General features: G+C 45.1%; 1 protein-coding gene across 1 annotated transcript in view; it reads right to left on the bottom strand.

Annotated features, from left to right (window-relative positions):
* TMEM67 (transmembrane protein 67) overlaps positions 1 to 18272 on the bottom strand; it is a 465663-nt gene that overhangs the window by 67911 nt on the left and 379480 nt on the right. The window contains 1 exon segment of the mRNA XM_030216600.1: positions 18041 to 18157. Within this exon segment, the coding sequence (XP_030072460.1) occupies positions 18041 to 18157 (117 nt within the window).

Raw genomic sequence — 18272 nt, 5'->3', positions numbered from 1 at the left:
GTTGGATGATAGTAATGCCTTTTCTTTTTCCTATCCTTTAACACAACAGATATGTTTGACACGATTCACCAGTCAATCCTAGAAAAGCCCTAGAAAAGCTTATACATAGTCAACTGGTCGATCACATCAAGCAAATTGAGCAAAGCAACGTCTTACACCCCTATCAGTATTGTTTCCAAACAAACCACAGCACTGAAACACTACTCCTGGCACTGTATGACCTCATTCATTCTTCACTAGACCAGCACATTTCAGTTATCCTTGCCTCCCTTGATTTCTCATCTGCATTTGTCCTTGTGGACCACACTCTCCTTCTCTAACATCTGAGCTCAACAGGCATTTGGGGCACTGTTCTCGACTGGTTTACTAGTTATTCTCTGACAGTTCCTATCAACTCTCCTTTCACTCTTGCTCCCTCTCCAATCTGGTGTACCTCAGGGTTCTATATTGTCACCAATTATGTTTGTCTACCTTGCACCACTTCACATTGTTATTTAGGATAATTCTTGCACTCCATTGTTATTTAGGATAATTCTTGCACTCCATTCTGCTACGCTGACGACATTCAAATTTTCTGTAAGATCTCGGACTCTTCCTCCATTCAGGGTCTTAAAGTCTGTTTATATCAAGTATCTATTTGGAAGCAAACAACTTTCTATATCTCAATGTAATTAAGTAGTCCTTCTACAAAGGTGCGCTAGCGTATTTAGTATACGCTAATGATTAGCTGGCGCTAAAAGCGAAGATACTTACCTGTAGCAGGTATTCTACGAGGACAGCAGGCTTTATATCTCACAAGTGGTGATGCCGATCTCCGTTGCCCAGTCCGGAATTTACCAAAGATAATGAGAGCTTTGTGGAGCTTGAGATGCACTCCACCGCGCATGAACGAGTGCCCTCCCGCCTGCCGCTGTCTCCTCAGTTTAATATTACAGCAAAAAAAAAGTAAAAGTAACAAAGGAGACAACTCAAGAGGAGGTGGGAGGGATTGTGAGAATATAAAGCCTGCTGTCCTCGGAGAATACCTGCTACAGGTAAGTATCTTCGCATTCTCCGAGGACAAACAGGCTTATATTCTCACAAGCGGGGAACCTTTAGCATCCAGGCTCATCAAAAACAACAAACATTGGTCAAATGGACTTCGCAACAGCGAGGACATAACACAGATTAACCTGAAACTATATACAATCTGAATGAGAGTATAGCTTGGAGCACAATAAAATGAGCCTAGGAGGGTGGAGTTGGATTGTAGACCCCAAACAGATTTTGCAACAATGTCTGCTCGAACCAATTTTTGCGTTTGGTATCCTGCTCAAGGCAGTAGTGTGATGTGAATGTGTGGACTGAAGACCTTGCAAATTTCTTCAATGGAGGCTGACCTCAAGTGGGCTACCTTCACAGCTATGGATCTGACATTATGAGCCACAATATGACCCTCCAAGGCTAGCCCAGCCTGGGCATAAGTGAAAGAAATGCAAGCTGCCAGCCAAATAGAAATAGTGTTTCCCCTGATAGTGACCCTCATCCTGTTGGGATAAAAAAAAACAAAAAGCTGGGCAGACTGTCTGTGGGGCCTTGTCCGCTCCATGTAGTAGACCAATTCTGCCTTGCAATCCAAAGTGTGCAAGTTGCTTTCACCAGGATGGGCATGAGGTCAGGGAAAGAATGTTGGCAAGACAATTGACTAGTCAAATGGAACTCTGACACCACTTTCAGAAGAAACGTAGGGTGCGAGCGGAGTACTACTCTGTTGTGATGAAACTTAGTATAAGGTGTATCCACCACTAGGGCCTGAAGCTCACTGACTCTATGAGCTGAAGTAACAGCCACCAAGAGAATGACCTTCCAGGTCAAGTACTTCAGATTGCAGGAATTCAGATTGTGGCTCAAAAGGGGCTTTCATCAACTTGGTGAGAATGACATTGAGATCCCATGACACTGGTGGAGGTTTGACACGGGGTTTTGACAAAAGCAAACCTCTCATGAAGTGAACAAGTAGAAGGTGTCCAGAGATGGACTTACCTTCTACACGTTGATGATAAGCACTAATTGCACTAAGGTGAACCCTCACGGAGCTGGTCTTGAGATCAGACTCTGGGTAAGTGTAGAAGGTATTCAAGCAGGGTCTGTGTAGGGCAAGTAAGGGGATCTAGGGCCTTGTTCTCACACCAGACGGCAAACCTCCTCCATTTAAAAGAGTAACACCTCTTAGTGAAATCTTTCTTGGAAGCCAGCAAGACCCGGGAGACACCCTCCGAAAGACCCAAGGAAGCGAATTCTAGGCTCTCAACATCCAAGCTGTGAGAGCCAGAGACTGGAGGTTGGGACGTAGAAGAGACCCCTTGTTCTGCATGATGAGGGTCAGAAAACACTCCAATCTCTGCGGTTCTTCGGAGGATAACTCCAGAAATAGAGGAAACCATATCTGCCGCGGCGATCAGAATCATGGCTCTACGGTCTTGCTTGAGTTTCAACAAAGTCTTCCCCACTAGAAGTATGGGAGAAAATGCATAGAGAACACCTGTTTCCCAATTGAGTAGGAAGGCATCTGATGCTAGTCTGTCATGGAATCTTTCCTGGAAGCCAGCAAGACTCGGGAGACACCCTCCGAAAGACCCAAGGAAGTGAATTCTAGGCTCTCAACATCCAAGCTGTGACAGCCAGGGACTGGACCCCTCGTTCTGCGTGATGAGGGTAAGAAGTAGAGGAAACCATATCTCCAGCGGCCAGAAAGGCGCGATCAGAATCATGGTTCCACGGTCTTGCTTTAGTTTCAACAAAGTCTTCCCCACTAGAAGTATGGGAGGATACGCATAGAGAAGACCTGTCCCCCAGTTGAGGAGGAAGGCATATGACGATAGCCTGTCGTGGGCCTGAAGCCTGGAATAGAACTGAAGGACCTTGTGGTTGATTTGAGTGGTAAAAATATCCACCAATATCCCACACGAGGAAGATCTTGCAGGGGAGAGGATCCAAGATGGCGACCTGAGCATACATGGCATCGCGAAACTCCTGAACGCCAGTGTGTGGGTTCTGGGTGGAAATTCCCCGGTGTTTGTAATGGGGAAAAGGAAAGGGAAACCGAGGTTACTAACCTCCTCGAGTCCTGCGGAAACCCTAGCCGCCTGCCAGACCACTCTGGAAAGCTTCGGGGTTCGGAGGCTAGGAGTGCCAGAAAATGTTTCGACGGAAACCGCAGTACCGTATAAGAGGGAGTTTCGTTAAGCCCTCCCTCTAACACAGCTCCTCCAATGCCGGGTAGTGGAATCGGGCCGACGGGGTTACAGCGTTATGGGCGCCCAATGAGGGTCAGGCTTCCATCGTTGTGAGAGGAGGACCAACGGCTATGCCAACCCTGGGAAGAGAATCTTCAGAGGAGAACCAGGCATTTCAGCTTGCTTCCCCTCCTACCCAGGGCTCAACTCCCAGAAGCAATGGAGAATTGAGAAGACCTGCTGTGGTAACGTTGGAACTTTTATGGGATGCAATTCAGGGTTTAAATACTTCCCTCCTTCAGGTATTGTGATAGCCCCCTTCTCACTCAGGGTGACCTGGTTCTCAATATGCAGATTATATGCGGATTAGTGTGCTACCCCTTCCCCCTGGGCACACTTCTTCTAGCTTAATACTTTATGCTTTCATAGATCTTCACACTGAGCCTCCACACACAGATACATGTGCTCAGTACTACACCAATACTTTGGGGACTCTCAACCCCAGGCTTTGCAGCCTGCTTCTGTCAGTTCTTTGGACACACAGCCCTTTCTTTTTTGGACACACAGTCCCCTCTTTGAACATACAGTTCTGGACACACAGTCCCCCCTCTTTGAACACACAGTTCTGGACACACAGTCCTTTCTTCTTTGGACACACAGTCCTTTCACTGAACACACAGTTTATAAGTACTGAGGACACACAGTCAAACACTAATGCTTTAGGGACTTCTTACCCCAGGATTTTCAGCCTGCTGATCTCCTTTGGACACCCAGTCCACCACAAGTCCATAGGGTTAGCCAGTATCTTCCAGGGGGATCTCTCTTCTTCTACTGCCAGCTCACTTCTCTTCCTTTCACCTCTCAGGTGGGGTATAAAGTGGTTAATTAGCTACACAGGACCCAGCCCATAACCTCCTCCACCTGTGGACATCCCAGGGCTCTCCCCAGTCCTAGCGACCTCCACCTATTCTCATACTAGCGCCCTCTAGTGGCCTAGCCCTGGTAGGACAGCCTCATACTTATCACAGTATCTAATACCTTTAAAGGAGAGATCATGGATTTGAAGCAATCTTTTCAAGTTTTGTCAGATAAAGTTGAAAATTACTCTCAAAGAACTGAATCAATAGAAGGGGAGATAAACCGTTTACAAAGTCTTTCCTCATTGGCAATTAAGGACAGAGAGGTGCAAGTTCGTAAATTGGAGTACTTGGAGAACCAAAAACAAAAAATAACTTCAAGATTTTTAAATTTTCCTAAGTCACCACTCATTTCAGCTCCTGCAATGCTAAGGAAATATTTTGGTGAAGTATTAGGAATACCAACTGAGGGTTACCCACCCATAGGCAGAGCCCAATACATCACGGGAACTTCTAGATATACCACACGACTTCAATCTGATATGAATTTGACTGAATTTCTAGAAAGTTCCCTAGAAGTTACAACAGAACGGACTACTTTTCTTGTAACTTTTGCCTTAGAACCAGACAAAAATATATTTTTCGGACTCATTTTCGCCACATGAATGTAGAGTGTTTGGGAGCAAAAATCAGAATTTTTCCAGATTTAGCTAGACAAACACAAAAAAGAACAGAATTCTTGGTCTTAATTTGGGTGGTACGTTTGTGTTGAAGTTTCCTTGCAGATGTTTAATTTCATTAAATGCAAATAATTATGGTTTTTTTTTGACCCAAATAAACTACTGGAATATATTAATTCTAAAGAGGGTGTTAGAGACACCCTGATTACATCTAATAATTGATTTCGCTATATATCGGCTGCAAATTTCTGGCCCTCCACTGCTCTATTGATAATATATTTTCCTAATTTTTTTTAAAATTCCTAGTACTTGGATTCAAATATGTGGACAAAGTTAAAAAAATAATTTTTCTTTCATTTTGTGAAATATATAGGATTTTCTGTTAATTGCGTTGTATTATTGCTTAAACATTTATGTTGAGTATATAAATGTAAAATAAAAATATTTAAAGATAAAAAGAGGAAGATCTTGCAGGTAATGCCCATGTGAAGCCAGGGTATTGATTGTGCCCACCACATAAGTGGCTTAAAGGAACATGCCATGTTTGCAACCCCAATACCACATCCGGACAGCCTCCCAACACAAAGGGCATGATCCGGTGCCCCCCTGCTTGTTGGTGTAATGCATTGCAAAAGTTGATGCTCTGAGATAGTCTGAATATTCTAATAATGCGGAGTTTAGGAAGACTGCACCTCAGGATGCTTTGAGTTAACTTTTCCTTTACCAGGCAAGAAAGTAAGCAATTGCAATGAGTCAAAGAAAACAGAACGCATTTTCTGAAAAGTGATCACACATTTACACGGGTAATGAAGGACAAAAGTCACCCCCAACTGCAGCATTGGCTGTGTCAGGAGTAAACATTGTCTTCTCTTCTGTGGTGTGTTTGATGCACCCAGATACATGCATATTTTCAAGAGCCATTCTCTGTTAATCTAGTGCCATCTAGTCTAAAAGTGTAGCCAGGACCAGAACTTCTGTATCTGACCTCTCAGGAAAATTAGTCAAATCAAGAAGACTAACTATCCATAGATAAAACTTGTCACTTAGGAACCAACTTTCTTTTCCAAACTGGAAGGTAGATTTTTGAGACTATATATATTTTTTTTTTTTCATGTTTAATTTTCTCTGCCTTGTTCGCTCCTCTCCATTAGTGATGGACTAACAACATCTGATTATATACATTTCCTTTATTTGCATTTACTTGATTCTATCTTCTTCACATATTGTTTATTTCTTCCGTGATGTTTTATTTTGTCATAATATTGTAAATTGATAAACAAAAAGGTGTTTTTTTTAAAGCAGCGGTCCCCACAGACTCCTGGGGTCTACCCTTCTCCATTGAGAATACTGACCATTTAACCCAACTACATGTCTTGGTCTGTCACGCTGATCTCTCTGTGACACCCACTGGTTGTGAGGCCTTCTGCTGTTCCAAGACCAGAGATATCAGGCTACTACTACTACTTAACATTTCTAAAGCGCTACTAGGGTTACGCAGCGCTGTACAATTTAACATAGAGTGACGGTCCCTGCTCAAGGAGCTTACAATCTAAGAGACAAGTGAACGGTCAGTCCGATAGGGGCGGTCAAATTGGGGCAGTCTGGATTTAGTGAACGGTAAGAGTTAGGTGCCGAATGCAGCATTGAAGAGGTGGGTTTTAAGCAAAGACTTGAAGATGGGCAGGAGGGGGCTTGGCGTAAGGGCTCAGGAAGGTTGTTCCAAGCATAGGGTGAGGCAAGGCAGAATGAGCGAAGCCTGGAGTTGGCGGTGTTGGAGAAGGGTACAGAGAGGAGGATTTGTCCTGTGAACGGAGGTTACGAGTGGGAACATAGGGGAGATGAGGGAGAGAGGTAGTGAGGGGCAGCAGACTGAATGCATTTGTAGGTAAGAAGGAGAAGTTTGAATTGAATGCGGTATCTGATTGGAAGTCAGTGAAGTGACCTGAGGAGAGGGGTGATATGAGTAAATCGGTTTTGGCGGAATATGAGACGTGCCGCAGAGTTCTGAACAGATTGAAGGGGGGATAGATGGCTAAGTGGGAGGCCAGTGAGGAGTAAGTTGCAGTAGTCATGGCGAGAGGTAATGAGAGCATGGACGAGAGTTCGGGTGTGTGTTCAGAGAGGAAAGGGTGAATTTTGCTGATGTTAAAGAGGAAGAAGCAACAGGTCTTGGCAGTCTGCTGGATATGTGCAGAGAAGGAGAGGGAGGAGTCAAAGATGACTCCGAGGTTGCGGGCAGATGAGACGGGGAGGATGAGGGTGTTATCAACTGAGATAGAAAGTGGAGGAAGAGGAGACGTGGGTTTTGGTGGAAAGACGATGAGCTCGGTCTTGGACATGTTCAGTTTCAGGTGGCGGTTGGACATCCAGGCAGCAATGTCGGATAGGCAGGCTGATACCGTTGCCTGGGTCTCTGCGGTGATGTCTGGTGTGGACAGATATAGCTGGTTATCATCAGCATAGAGATGATACTGGAAACCATGAGATGAGATCAGGGCGCCCAGGGAAGAGGTGTAGATTGAGAAGAGAAGGGGTCCAAGGACCGATCCCTGGGGAACACCAACAGATAGGGGGATAGGGGTGGAGGAAGATCCATGAGAGTGAACTCTGAAGGTGCGGTGGGAGAGATAGGAGGAGAACCAGGAGAGGACAGAGCCCTGGAACCCAAATGAGGACAGTGTGGCAAGAAGTAAGTCATGATTCACAGTGTCAAAAGCGGCGGATAGATCAAGGAGGATGAGGATGGAGTAGTGGCCTCTGGATTTGGCAAGGAACAGGTCATTACAGACTTTAGAGAGTGCTGTTTCTGTCGAGTGAAGAGGCGGAAACCGGATTGAAGTGGATCGAGGATGGTATAAGAGGAGAAAATCAAGGCAGCGACTGTGAACAGCGCACTCAAGTATTTTGGAGAGGAAGGGTAGGAGGGAGATGGGGCGGTAATTGGAGGGACAGGTAGGGTCAAGTGATGGTTTTTTGAAGAGAGGTGTGACTACGGCGTGCTTGAAGGTGTCAGGGACAGTTGCAGTGGAGAGAGAGAGGTTGAGGATATGACAGATGGAGGGGGTGACAGTATGGAGATGATGTTAAGTAAGTTGGTGGGGATGGGATCAGAAGAGCAGGTGGTGGATTTCGATGAGGAAAGAAGGCGAGCGGTTTCCTCCTCGGTGATGACAGGAAAAGAGGAGAAAGAGGCCTGGGTTGGTTGGGTGAGGGAGAGGGTTGCAGGGTGAAGAAGAGATGGCTTGGTAGTGAACTCAAGGTTGATCTTTTGCACCTTGTCGCGGAAGTAATCAGCCAGTGATTGAGGAGAGAGCGAGGGTGGGGTGGGAGTGGAGGGCACTTTGAGGAGGGAGTTAAGGGTGGAGAAGAGACGATGGGGGTTGGAGCTGAGAGAATTGGTCAATTGGGTGTAGTAGTCCTGTTTGGCAAGGAAAAGGGAGGAGTGGAAGGAGGATAACATGAATTTGTAATGAAGGAAATCTGAATGGGTGCGGGATTTCCTCCAGAGGCGCTCCGCAGATCGGGTGCAGGAGCAAAGGTGACGGATGCAAGGGGTCAGCCAGGGCTGGGGATTAGTACATTTTGTGGGACGGGAGGTGGAAGGTGCAAGGGTGTCCAGAGCAGAGGAGAGAGTGGCATTGTAAGCGGAGACAGCCTTGTCGACAGACTTAGAGGACATGATGGATGGGAGGAGATTAGAAATATTAGAGGATAGGGTGGGAGGGTCGATAGCCTGGAGATTCCTGGAGGTAGTGGTTAAAGTTGGACGGGGGAAGAAGTGTGAAGGTGATTAGGTGATGATTGGAGAGAGGAAGAGTTGAAACTTGGAAATTGGAGGGAGAGCTGGAAGACGAGTGGACGAGGTCAAGACAATGGCCGTCTCGGTGAGTAGGGGTGGTGGAACAAAGCTGGAGGTTGAAGGAGGATGTTAGAGTGAGGAACTGAGAAGCGTGAGGGTCGGACTGGTCATCAACGTGTATGTTAAAATCTCCGAGAATAAGGGACGGAGATGAGGGTTCAAGAAAGACGGAAAGCCAGCATCGAAGTCGGTGAGGAAGGAAGAGAGGGGTTTATTAGGGGGGTGGTAAATGACAGCCACTCTGAGTGGTAATGGGTAGAATAGCCGGATGGAGTGAGCTTCAAAGGATGAGAAGCAGTGAGACTGCGGTAGGAGGAGGGGTTGGAAACTACAGGAGGGCGAGAGAAGTAGCCCGACGCCTCCACCGCGGCCAGCTGGGCGGGGGTGTGGGAGAAGAGATAACCTCCATGACAAAGGGCCGCGACTGAGGCAGAGTTGTCAGGGGAGAGCCAGGTTTCAGTTAGGGCGAGCAGTTGAAGGGAACGAGAGATGAAGAGATCGTGGTGAAGGGCCAGAAGGTTGTGGATTCTGTTCCAGGATTAGCAGTCGGAAAGCCCAGTGCTTCACCTGCGATGACCGCCATCCCCCAGCAGTTGAGCTGCTGGGTTCTGGCAGCCAACAGGACGTCAGGAGGTTCTGGGTGGAACAGAATCCCGGAATTTGACTAGCTTGGTAGAAACAGGAATCAGGAATGGAGCTAGCTTGACAGGAGCAGGAATCAGGAACGGAGCTTTGGCGAAGCAGAGGAATGAGGTAGAGAAGTGACCTCGGCCAGAGGGCAGCTGCCGATACAGGCTATGGGATAGCAAGCAGCAACTGCAAACAGATTCAAGCTTATAGGATCCAATAGGTGGTTAGCCAAGGGCAGGGACAGTTTCAGACTTACAGGTTCAGGCAGGTAGCAGGCAGAAAGCAGAGTCAGATCCAGGCTAACAGGTTCAGGCAAGCGATTAGCAACAGGAGGGTCAGGTTCAGACTTACAGGTTCAGGCAGGCGGCTAGCAGAAAGCAGAGTCAGGTCCAGGCTAACAGGGTCAGGCAGGTGGCTGGCAGAAGGCAGAATCAGGTCCAGGCTAATGGATTCAGGCAGGCGGCTGGCAGAAGGCAGAGTCAAGTTCAGACTTACAGACTCAGGCAGGCGGCTAGGAGAAAGCAGAGTCAGACCCAGGCTAATAGGGTCAGGCAGGTGGCTGGCAGAAGGCAGAATCAGGTCCAGGCTAATGGATTCAGGCAGGCGGCCGGCAGAAGGCAGAATCAGGTCCAGGTTACAGGTTCAGGCAAATGGCTAGCAGTAAGAAGTGAAAGAACAAAACGCACCAGCACCACCAACGGGAAAGTAGTTGAGGTCCCGATCCACCACCCGGCTGTCTCCTAAAAAGGTGAGGGTGTCCGACGTCAGCAGGGTGGTTCCCCCACCCGGGAAGAGCCACTCCAAATGGGGAGGAGCCAGGAAAGCTGCACTAGCGCAGCGGTGGCTACCTGTGCCTCTGTGCTGACCCCGGGATTGCCAGGTGGGGAGGAGCCAAGGGAACCGTGCTAGCGCCATGGCGGCTACCTGCGCTGTTGCACCGGACCCCATGATAGTGACACTATGTTTTTTATCTACCAGTTCTTAATCCACAATAGGACACTGCCTCCTATCCCATACTTTCCTAAGGAGTCAGTCATGAGGTACTTGTGAAACGACTTTTGAAATCTAGATACACAATATCAGTTGGCTCACTTTATCCACATGTTTATTCACCCCTTCAAAGAAATGTAGCAGATTGGTGAGGCAAGATTTCTCTGACTAAATCTTCGTGGCTTTGTCTCATTAATCCATGCTTAGTATATGTTCAGTAATTTTGTTCTTTATCATAGTCTCTACCATTTTGCCTGGCACTGAGGTCAGGCTCACCGGTCGATAATTTCCCAGGTCACCTCTGGAGCCCTTTTAAAAAACTGGCCGTTACGTTTGCCACCATCCAGTTTTCTGGTACCATGCTTGATTTTAAAAATAAATTACATATTACTAACAATAGATCTGAAAAGTTCATTTTTTAGTTCTATCAGTACTCTAGGTTTTATACCATCCAGTCCAGGTGATTTGCTATTCTTTAATTTATCAAATCTTCCAGATTTACAGAGATTTGTTTCAGTTCCTCTGACTCATCACCATTGAATACCATTTCTGAAACTGGTATCTCCCCACATCTTCCTCGGTGAAGACCAAAGCAAAGAATTAATTTAATCTCCCTGTTATGGCCTTGTCTTCCCTGAGTGCCACTTTTATCCTTTGGTCATCTAGCGGTCCAATGGATTCTTTTACTAGCTTCTTGCTTCTAATACTTAAAAAGTTTTTATTGTGCGTTTTTGCCTCCAGCACAATCTCTTTTTTCTCTCTTTGCCTTATCAGCGCTTTGGCATTTGATTTGTCATAACTTATATGGTTCTAATTATCTTCGTTCGGATCCTTCTTCCATTTTCTGAAGGATGTTCTTTTAGGTCTCATTGCTTCAGTCACCTCATGTTTTAGCCATTCCAGCTATCATTTGGAATTCCTCCATCTTTCTTAACTGTTGGAATATATTGGTCTGGGCTTCCAGGATGGTATTTCTGAATAACAACCCATGCCTGATGTAAATTTTTGACCTTTGCAGATGCTCAGTGTTTTTTGTTTTTTTGAATCCATTCCACTACAGCTCCTTGTAACTCTGGGCAAGCCACTTAACCCTTCACTGCCCCAGGTACAAATAAGTATCTGTATATAATATGTAAACCTGCTTTGATTGTAATCAAAGAAAGGCGTTATATCAGATCCCATCCCCTTTTCCTTTAACATTTCTCCTCATTTATCATAGTCCCTTTTTAAATGCTAGCATATTTGATATTCTGTGTGTACTTACTCAGTTATTATATACAATCTGATCACATTATCATCACTGTTATCAAGTGGACCAGCACCTGTTATCTCCTGCATCACAACATGTGCTACAGTAAGGATTGTGTCTGGGATTGCTCCCCCTCTTGTTGGTTTCTGAACCAGCTGCTCTATAGCATTCTTGATTCATCTAGGAACTTTAACTCCCTAACATGCCCTGATGTTACATTTATCCAGACAATATCTGGGTAATTGAAATCACCCATTATTATTGTGTTAACGCAGGTTGTTAGCCTTCCTGATTTCTGCATCTATCTATTCACTCTGGTCAAATGGACGGTAGGATGCTCCTATCACTATCCTTTTCCCCTTTACACATGCAATTTCTATGCATAAGGATTTCAAGGTGTAATTTGTGTCCTGCAAAATGTTTAGCCTGTTTGAATCAAGGCTTTCTTTAATACATAACATTACCATCTATCAATTTGATCCACCCCATCACTGCAATATAATTTATACATAGGTATTAGTGTCCCATAGGTTATCTTCCTTTCACCAGGTCTCAGAGATACCTGTTATATCTATATTTTCATTTAGTGCAATATATTCTAACTGTCCCAGCTTATATTTTAGACTTCTGGCTTTTGCATACAGTGTTTTTAAATTCCTATTTACAACTTGCTCAGCAGTTGACAGTAAAAATTTGAAATCCTTAAAATCTGTTTACTCTTTAAAGACACTTGGAGGTGTATTTTCAAAGCACTTAGACTTACAAAGTTACATTGTAACCTATGGAACTTAAGACTAAGTGCTTTGAAAATTAGCTCCTTGGTCTACTACGACCTTTATTGCAACCTCACTACTGGGATGCCCTATCTTCCCTGTTTTGGTGCTATCCTTCAAAGATATCTTGTTCCGAACCATGAACTTTTGAGTGACTGTTGGCTTTCTCCCAGTTTATAGTTTAGAAGCTGCTCTATCTCCTTTTTAAAAGTTGATACTAGCAGCTTGGTTCCACCTGGTTAAGTTAGAGCCCATCTTTCTAAAATAGGTTCCTCCTCCCTCAGAATGTTGCCCAGTTCCTAACAAATCTAAAACCCTCCTCCCTACACCATTGCCTCATCCACACACTGAAACTCCAGAGCTTTGCCTGCTCTTGGGTCCTGCACATATAACGGCAGTACTTCTAAAATGCTACATTGGAAGTTCTGAATTTGGCTTCCAGAACATCCCTCCCACATTTTCTTATGTCACTGGTTCCAACATATACCAGGGCAACTGGCTCTGCCCCAGCACTGTCTAAAATCTATCTAGGTGATGCATGAAATCCACCACCCTTACCCCAGGCAGGCAAGTGACCAAGTGATCCTCCCATCCATCTGCCACCCAGCTATCTACAAACCTAATGAGTGAATCTCCAACTAGAATGACTGCCCTAATCATTCCCTTCTGAGCAAGTCCCTGGAGGCACATCCTTGGTACGAGAGGATATTTCATCCCTTTGAGGACAGGTCTCATGGCTAAAGGACTGGAAGTAAGGCTGATTACAATCTTCTAAAAATCATTTGAGATCATGAGGAGCAAACTAAAAAAAAAAAGTATATAAACAATGGGGCTAGAAGAGCTAAAACTGATGGTACTGAAAGTGTTATTCGGGCCGTGAGCCCTTGAGCCCAGGCCGAGGCCTAGTACAGGATTTTGGCCAAGGCCTAGGGTAGACCAAACAGGCCCTACGCACTAACCCAGCCACCAAGTCCTGCACACACAACAGCCAACAGGCACCACCAGAAAATGGGAGATAGAGCATTCAGGCGGGCCTCACGGCCAATCGGAAACTCACTTGTGCAGAGTCCAAGCAAGCATGCCTCACAGCCGACCAGGAACCCAGTCACACTCTGGGAAGGGAGAAAGAACAACAAAGGGTTCCCCAAGGAACTGGAGCACAAGCAGCACACACAGTGCAGGAAAGAGACACAAGGGAAGGGGTGAGAGACAGAAGCCTCTAAAGGTATACACAAGGTTGTGCCACAGGGCGATCAAGAATACAGGAAGCCCCAGAAGGGAACACTCTAGGCTGTATCATACAGCACTCAAGGGAAAGAGGGAATCAACTATAGGAATACACTCTAGGCTGAACCATTCAGCACACAGGGAAAGGGGAAGCCACTCAAGGAATACTCTAAGGTGTGCCAGTAGGCACTCAAGGGAAAGGGAAACCACTTACAGGAATACACTAGGCTGTGCCACACAGCACTCAAGGGAACTAGGCTGCACCTACAGCATACAAAGATACAGGAAGCCCCACAAGGGAACACACTAAGCTATACCATACAACACACAAAGGTAAAGGGAGAACTACCTATAAGAATACACAAAGCTGGCCCCACAAAACACAAGGGAAAAGGGAACTGCTATAGGAATATACAGGGCAGTGCCACATAGCACAAAAGGAAAGGGAAGTATAAGCAAACAGAGGAAGCTGCCTTGACACACACAGACCAGAAAAGGAACACTGCTCACTGGAAGCAGGAGACAGATTCAGCAGGCAAAGAGAACTTAAACAAACAAACAGGAGCAAAATACAGGGACAAGAGGAACTGCCAAATGGAAGCAGAACGACAGGGAGCAGAGCCAAAGCTCAGCACAACAAGGGAACACAAAGAGAGAGAGAAAACTAAACAAACAAAGGAACAATACAAGGCACAGGCTTAACACAGATAGCACAATGTTAGAGAAGCAGAAAGCAGACCAGGTGTAGTGAAGTGAGGCAATCAAGCTCTTGCTGGGAAAGCCCAGCACACACACACACAGAATAAACAAGCACCAAGGAGAAAGGCTAAACTTCAATGGAAACACAACAGCCCAAGCACAGTCTGGCTTCAGATGAGCAAACAAAGCAATCAACGCTAAAGCAAGGATTGCAGGGAAAGGCAGGCTTAAATGTATCAGGCTTCTGATGTCTGCTGGCTCAGCCCCTGACAAGCCAATCAGAAGCGAGTCCAAAATATTCCCCTGCCTATCCAGCAGAATCATTACAGAAAGAGCTCAAGGAAGTTCTCAAAACCCTGCTGTCTGACCTTTTCAATGCTTCCTTAAAGTCAAGAGTAGGCCCAGAGGATTGAAGATGGTTGAATGTGGTTCTTCACAAAAGCAGGGGTAAGGCAGAGGCTAATAACTACAGGCCTGTTAGTATAATCTCAATGTTAAGCTGATTAATGGAATGACTAAAATGGAGGAAAGTGCAGTTTCTGGTGTCAAATGGTTTGCAAGATCCAAGGCAGCATTAACAGAGGTAGGTCTTGTCAGACAAATCTGATCAATTACGTTGGGTGACTGAACAGTTGGATCAGGAAGAGTGCTAGATATGGTGTTCATAGATTTCAGTTAAGGCTTTTGACATGGTTCCTCATAGGTGAATTATAAACTAAGCATTCTTGGTAAATGCCCTAAAATGACTGGGAAAAGAACCAGAAAAGACTTCCTGAGTCAATATGTCAAGCGCCAGTTCTGGCCGTCTTTAAATCTAGGCTGCAAGATCCGAGACAACATGGTTTTACCAAAGGGAAATCGTGCCAAACGAATCTCATTGAATTCTTTGATTGGGTGACCGGAGAATTGAATCAGGGACGAGCTATAGACGTAATCTACTTAGATTTCAGCAAAGCTTTTGACACGGTTCCCCACAGGAGGCTCTTAAATAAACTAGACGGGCTGAAGATAGGACCCGAAGTGGTGAACTGGATTAGGAACTGGTTGACGGACAGACGCCAGAGGGTGGTGGTGAATGGAATTTGCTCGGAGGGAAAGGTGAGTAGTGGAGTGCCTCGGATCGGTGCTGGGGCCGATTCTGTTCAATATATTTGTGAGTGACATTGCTGAAGAGTTAGAAGGTAAAGTTTGCCTATTTGCGGATGATACAAAGATCTGTAACAGAGTGGACATCCGGGAGGGAGTGGAAAACATGAAAAAGGATCTGAGGAAGCTAGAAGAATGGTCTCAGTTTTGGCAATTAAAATTCAATGCGAAGAAATGCAAAGTGATGCACTTAGGGAATAGGAATCCACGGGAGATGTATTGTTTAGGTGGGGAGAGTCTGATAGGTACGGACGAGGAGAGGGATCTTGGGGTGATAGTATCTGAGGATTTGAAGGCGACGAAACAGTGTGCGTAGCTAGAAGGTTGTTAGGCTGTATAGAGAGAGGTGTGACCAGGAGAAGAAAGGGGGTGTTGATGCCCCTGTATAAGTCATTGGTGAGGACCCACCTGGAGTATTCTGTTCAGTTTTTGAGGCCTATCTTGCTAAGGATGTAAAAAGAATTGAAGCATAGCAAAGAAAAGCTCGAGAATGGTATGGGATTTGCATTACAAGACGTATGAGGAGAGACTTGCGGACCTAAACGTATACTCTGGAGGAAAGGAGAAACAGGGGTGATATGATACAGACGTTCAAATATTTGAAAGGTGTTAATCCGCAAATGAACCTTTTCCGGAGATGCGAAGGCGGTAGAACAAGAGGACATGAAATGAGATTGAAGGGGGGCAGACTCAAGAAAAATGTCAGGAAGTATTTTTTCATGGAGAGAGTAGTGGATGCTTGGAATGCCCTCCCATGGGAGGTGGTGAAAATGAAAACGGTAACGGAATTCAAACATGCATGGAACAAACAAAGGAATCCTGTTCAGAAGGAATGGATCCTCAGGAGCTTAGCCGAGATTGGGTGGCAGAGCCGGTGGTGGGAGGCGGGGCTGGTGGTTGGGAGGCGGGGATAGTGCTGGGCAGACTTATACGGTCTGTGCCAGAGCCAGTGGTGGGAGGCGGGGCTGGTGGTTGGGAGGTGGGGATAGTGCTGGGCAGACTTATACGGTCTGTGCCAGAGCCTGTGGTGGGAGGCGGGACTGGTGGTTGGGAGGCAGGGATAGTGCTGGGCAGACTTATACGGTCTGTGCCCTGAAGAGGACAGGTACAAATCAAAGTAGGGTATACACAAAAAGTAGCACATATGAGTTTATCTTGTTGGGCAGACTGGATGGACTGTGCAGGTCTTTTTCTGCCGTCATCTACTATGTTACTATGTTAGGCTAAAAGCCTACCTTTTTGAGGCGGATTTTCACTCCTAACTTGTTCAGTACCCATTCTGTTTTATCATCCCCACCTTAAGTAATTTCCTTATCCATTAATTGTCATGTTTGTATTGAACAGTCCCTGCTCGACAGAGTTTATAGTCTCATACATGTTTAGTAAACAGCACTACGTACGTCTAGAAGCACTATAGAAATGATAAGCAGTAGTAGTAGTATCTGGTTAACAAAGAGTAGTGGTACATAGAATTCACACTGAGGAAAGAAGCATTTTTATGGGCGATACTAAGGAAGCAAAAAAAGGAGGACGTAAATACCCTGAGATGTAAAATACTAACGTGAGATGTAGAAAAAACAGTTAGGATAAACCAAGGAGGATTCCAAACAACTTTATTGGAGTTTCAAAAATGATCTGACATGGCCATGTTTCGGCACTAAGGCCTGCCTCAGGGGTCTTGATCAATCTCAGGTGTAGCAGTGTAATATAATACACCGATGAGAATTTGTGCCCAATATTTGGATAATATAAAAAATCCTTCAATCTCTTCTCCTTGGAAAAATGACGTGTTGTCAGATAAAATACTGTATGAAGCTTGAAAAATAGTCTAGAGTACTGCAGCTAAGATTGTATGATAAAAACTGCAGGGTCCTGTGTTTGGGCTGCAAAAACTGAAGACAGCCACATTGCATGAGGCAAAAGCTTTGCATGCAAGAAAAGCGAGATCTGTGGGTTAACATATCTGATCTTAAGGTGGCCAAATACGTAGATAAAACAACAGCTAAAACAAAAAGGATGCTTGGATGCACAGGGAGAGGAATGACTGATAGAAAAAATGAGACTGCATCTTTAAAAAGATATAAACTGAGTGGAGGCAGTCCAGAGGATAGCAAGTAAATCGGTCATTGATTTTTTTTGTCATAAAAGTATATGGGAACAGATTTAAAGATCTAAATATGCATATTTTGGAAGAAAGGTTGGATAGAGGAGAAATGATACAGATATTTAAATACCTCCTAGTTATACATGCATAGAAAACAGACCTTTCAATTAAAGGAAGCTCTGGAATTGGGCGGGGGGGGGGGGGGGGGGGGGGGGAAGGAGAGATGATAGGATGCAAAAAGTAGACTAAAGAAATATTTCTTTACAGAAAAGGTATAGATGCAGATTCCTAGTGGTGATGGAGAAGATAAGGACGGTATCCAAAATTATGAACGCATGAGACAAGTAAAGAGAACCTCTGAAGGAGAGGAAGGGATGATAGAATTTTGTAGCTGGGAAGTGTTCTAGTATGTATTAGTATATATCCTCTGTCACATCCTTTTCTTTATTATTCTCACACCACCCCCCCCATTCAATGTCTTTCCCTGTCCGGCTGTTACCAAAATGGAGGAATTAAAATTTCTTCAAAATCCAATGGAGGAACCTACTGGAAGGAAAACAGATTTGAAAATTCATAAACTCTATCAGCAAATACTATGAATTTGCTCATACCGCTTCTCTCTTCAAGTTCATGTTCATTTCTTCCATGTTGGTATCTGCATGTCCATGCACAGATCGACCATGGATGTAATATCCAAAACATCTGTGTGACAACAGAAATACAGATATCTGGAAAATGAGGAGAAAAGAGGAAATGTTCCTTTAGCAAAGAGTAAATAACTATAGTCACCGTACCCTAAATTTTCAGTAATTCTTATACAGGGTCACATATTAGCTATGTCAA

This window comes from Microcaecilia unicolor, chromosome 1 (genome assembly GCF_901765095.1).
Source record: "Microcaecilia unicolor chromosome 1, aMicUni1.1, whole genome shotgun sequence".
Classification (NCBI taxonomy): Eukaryota; Metazoa; Chordata; class Amphibia; order Gymnophiona; family Siphonopidae; genus Microcaecilia; species Microcaecilia unicolor.
This window is presented reverse-complemented; position numbering and strand designations above follow the sequence as displayed.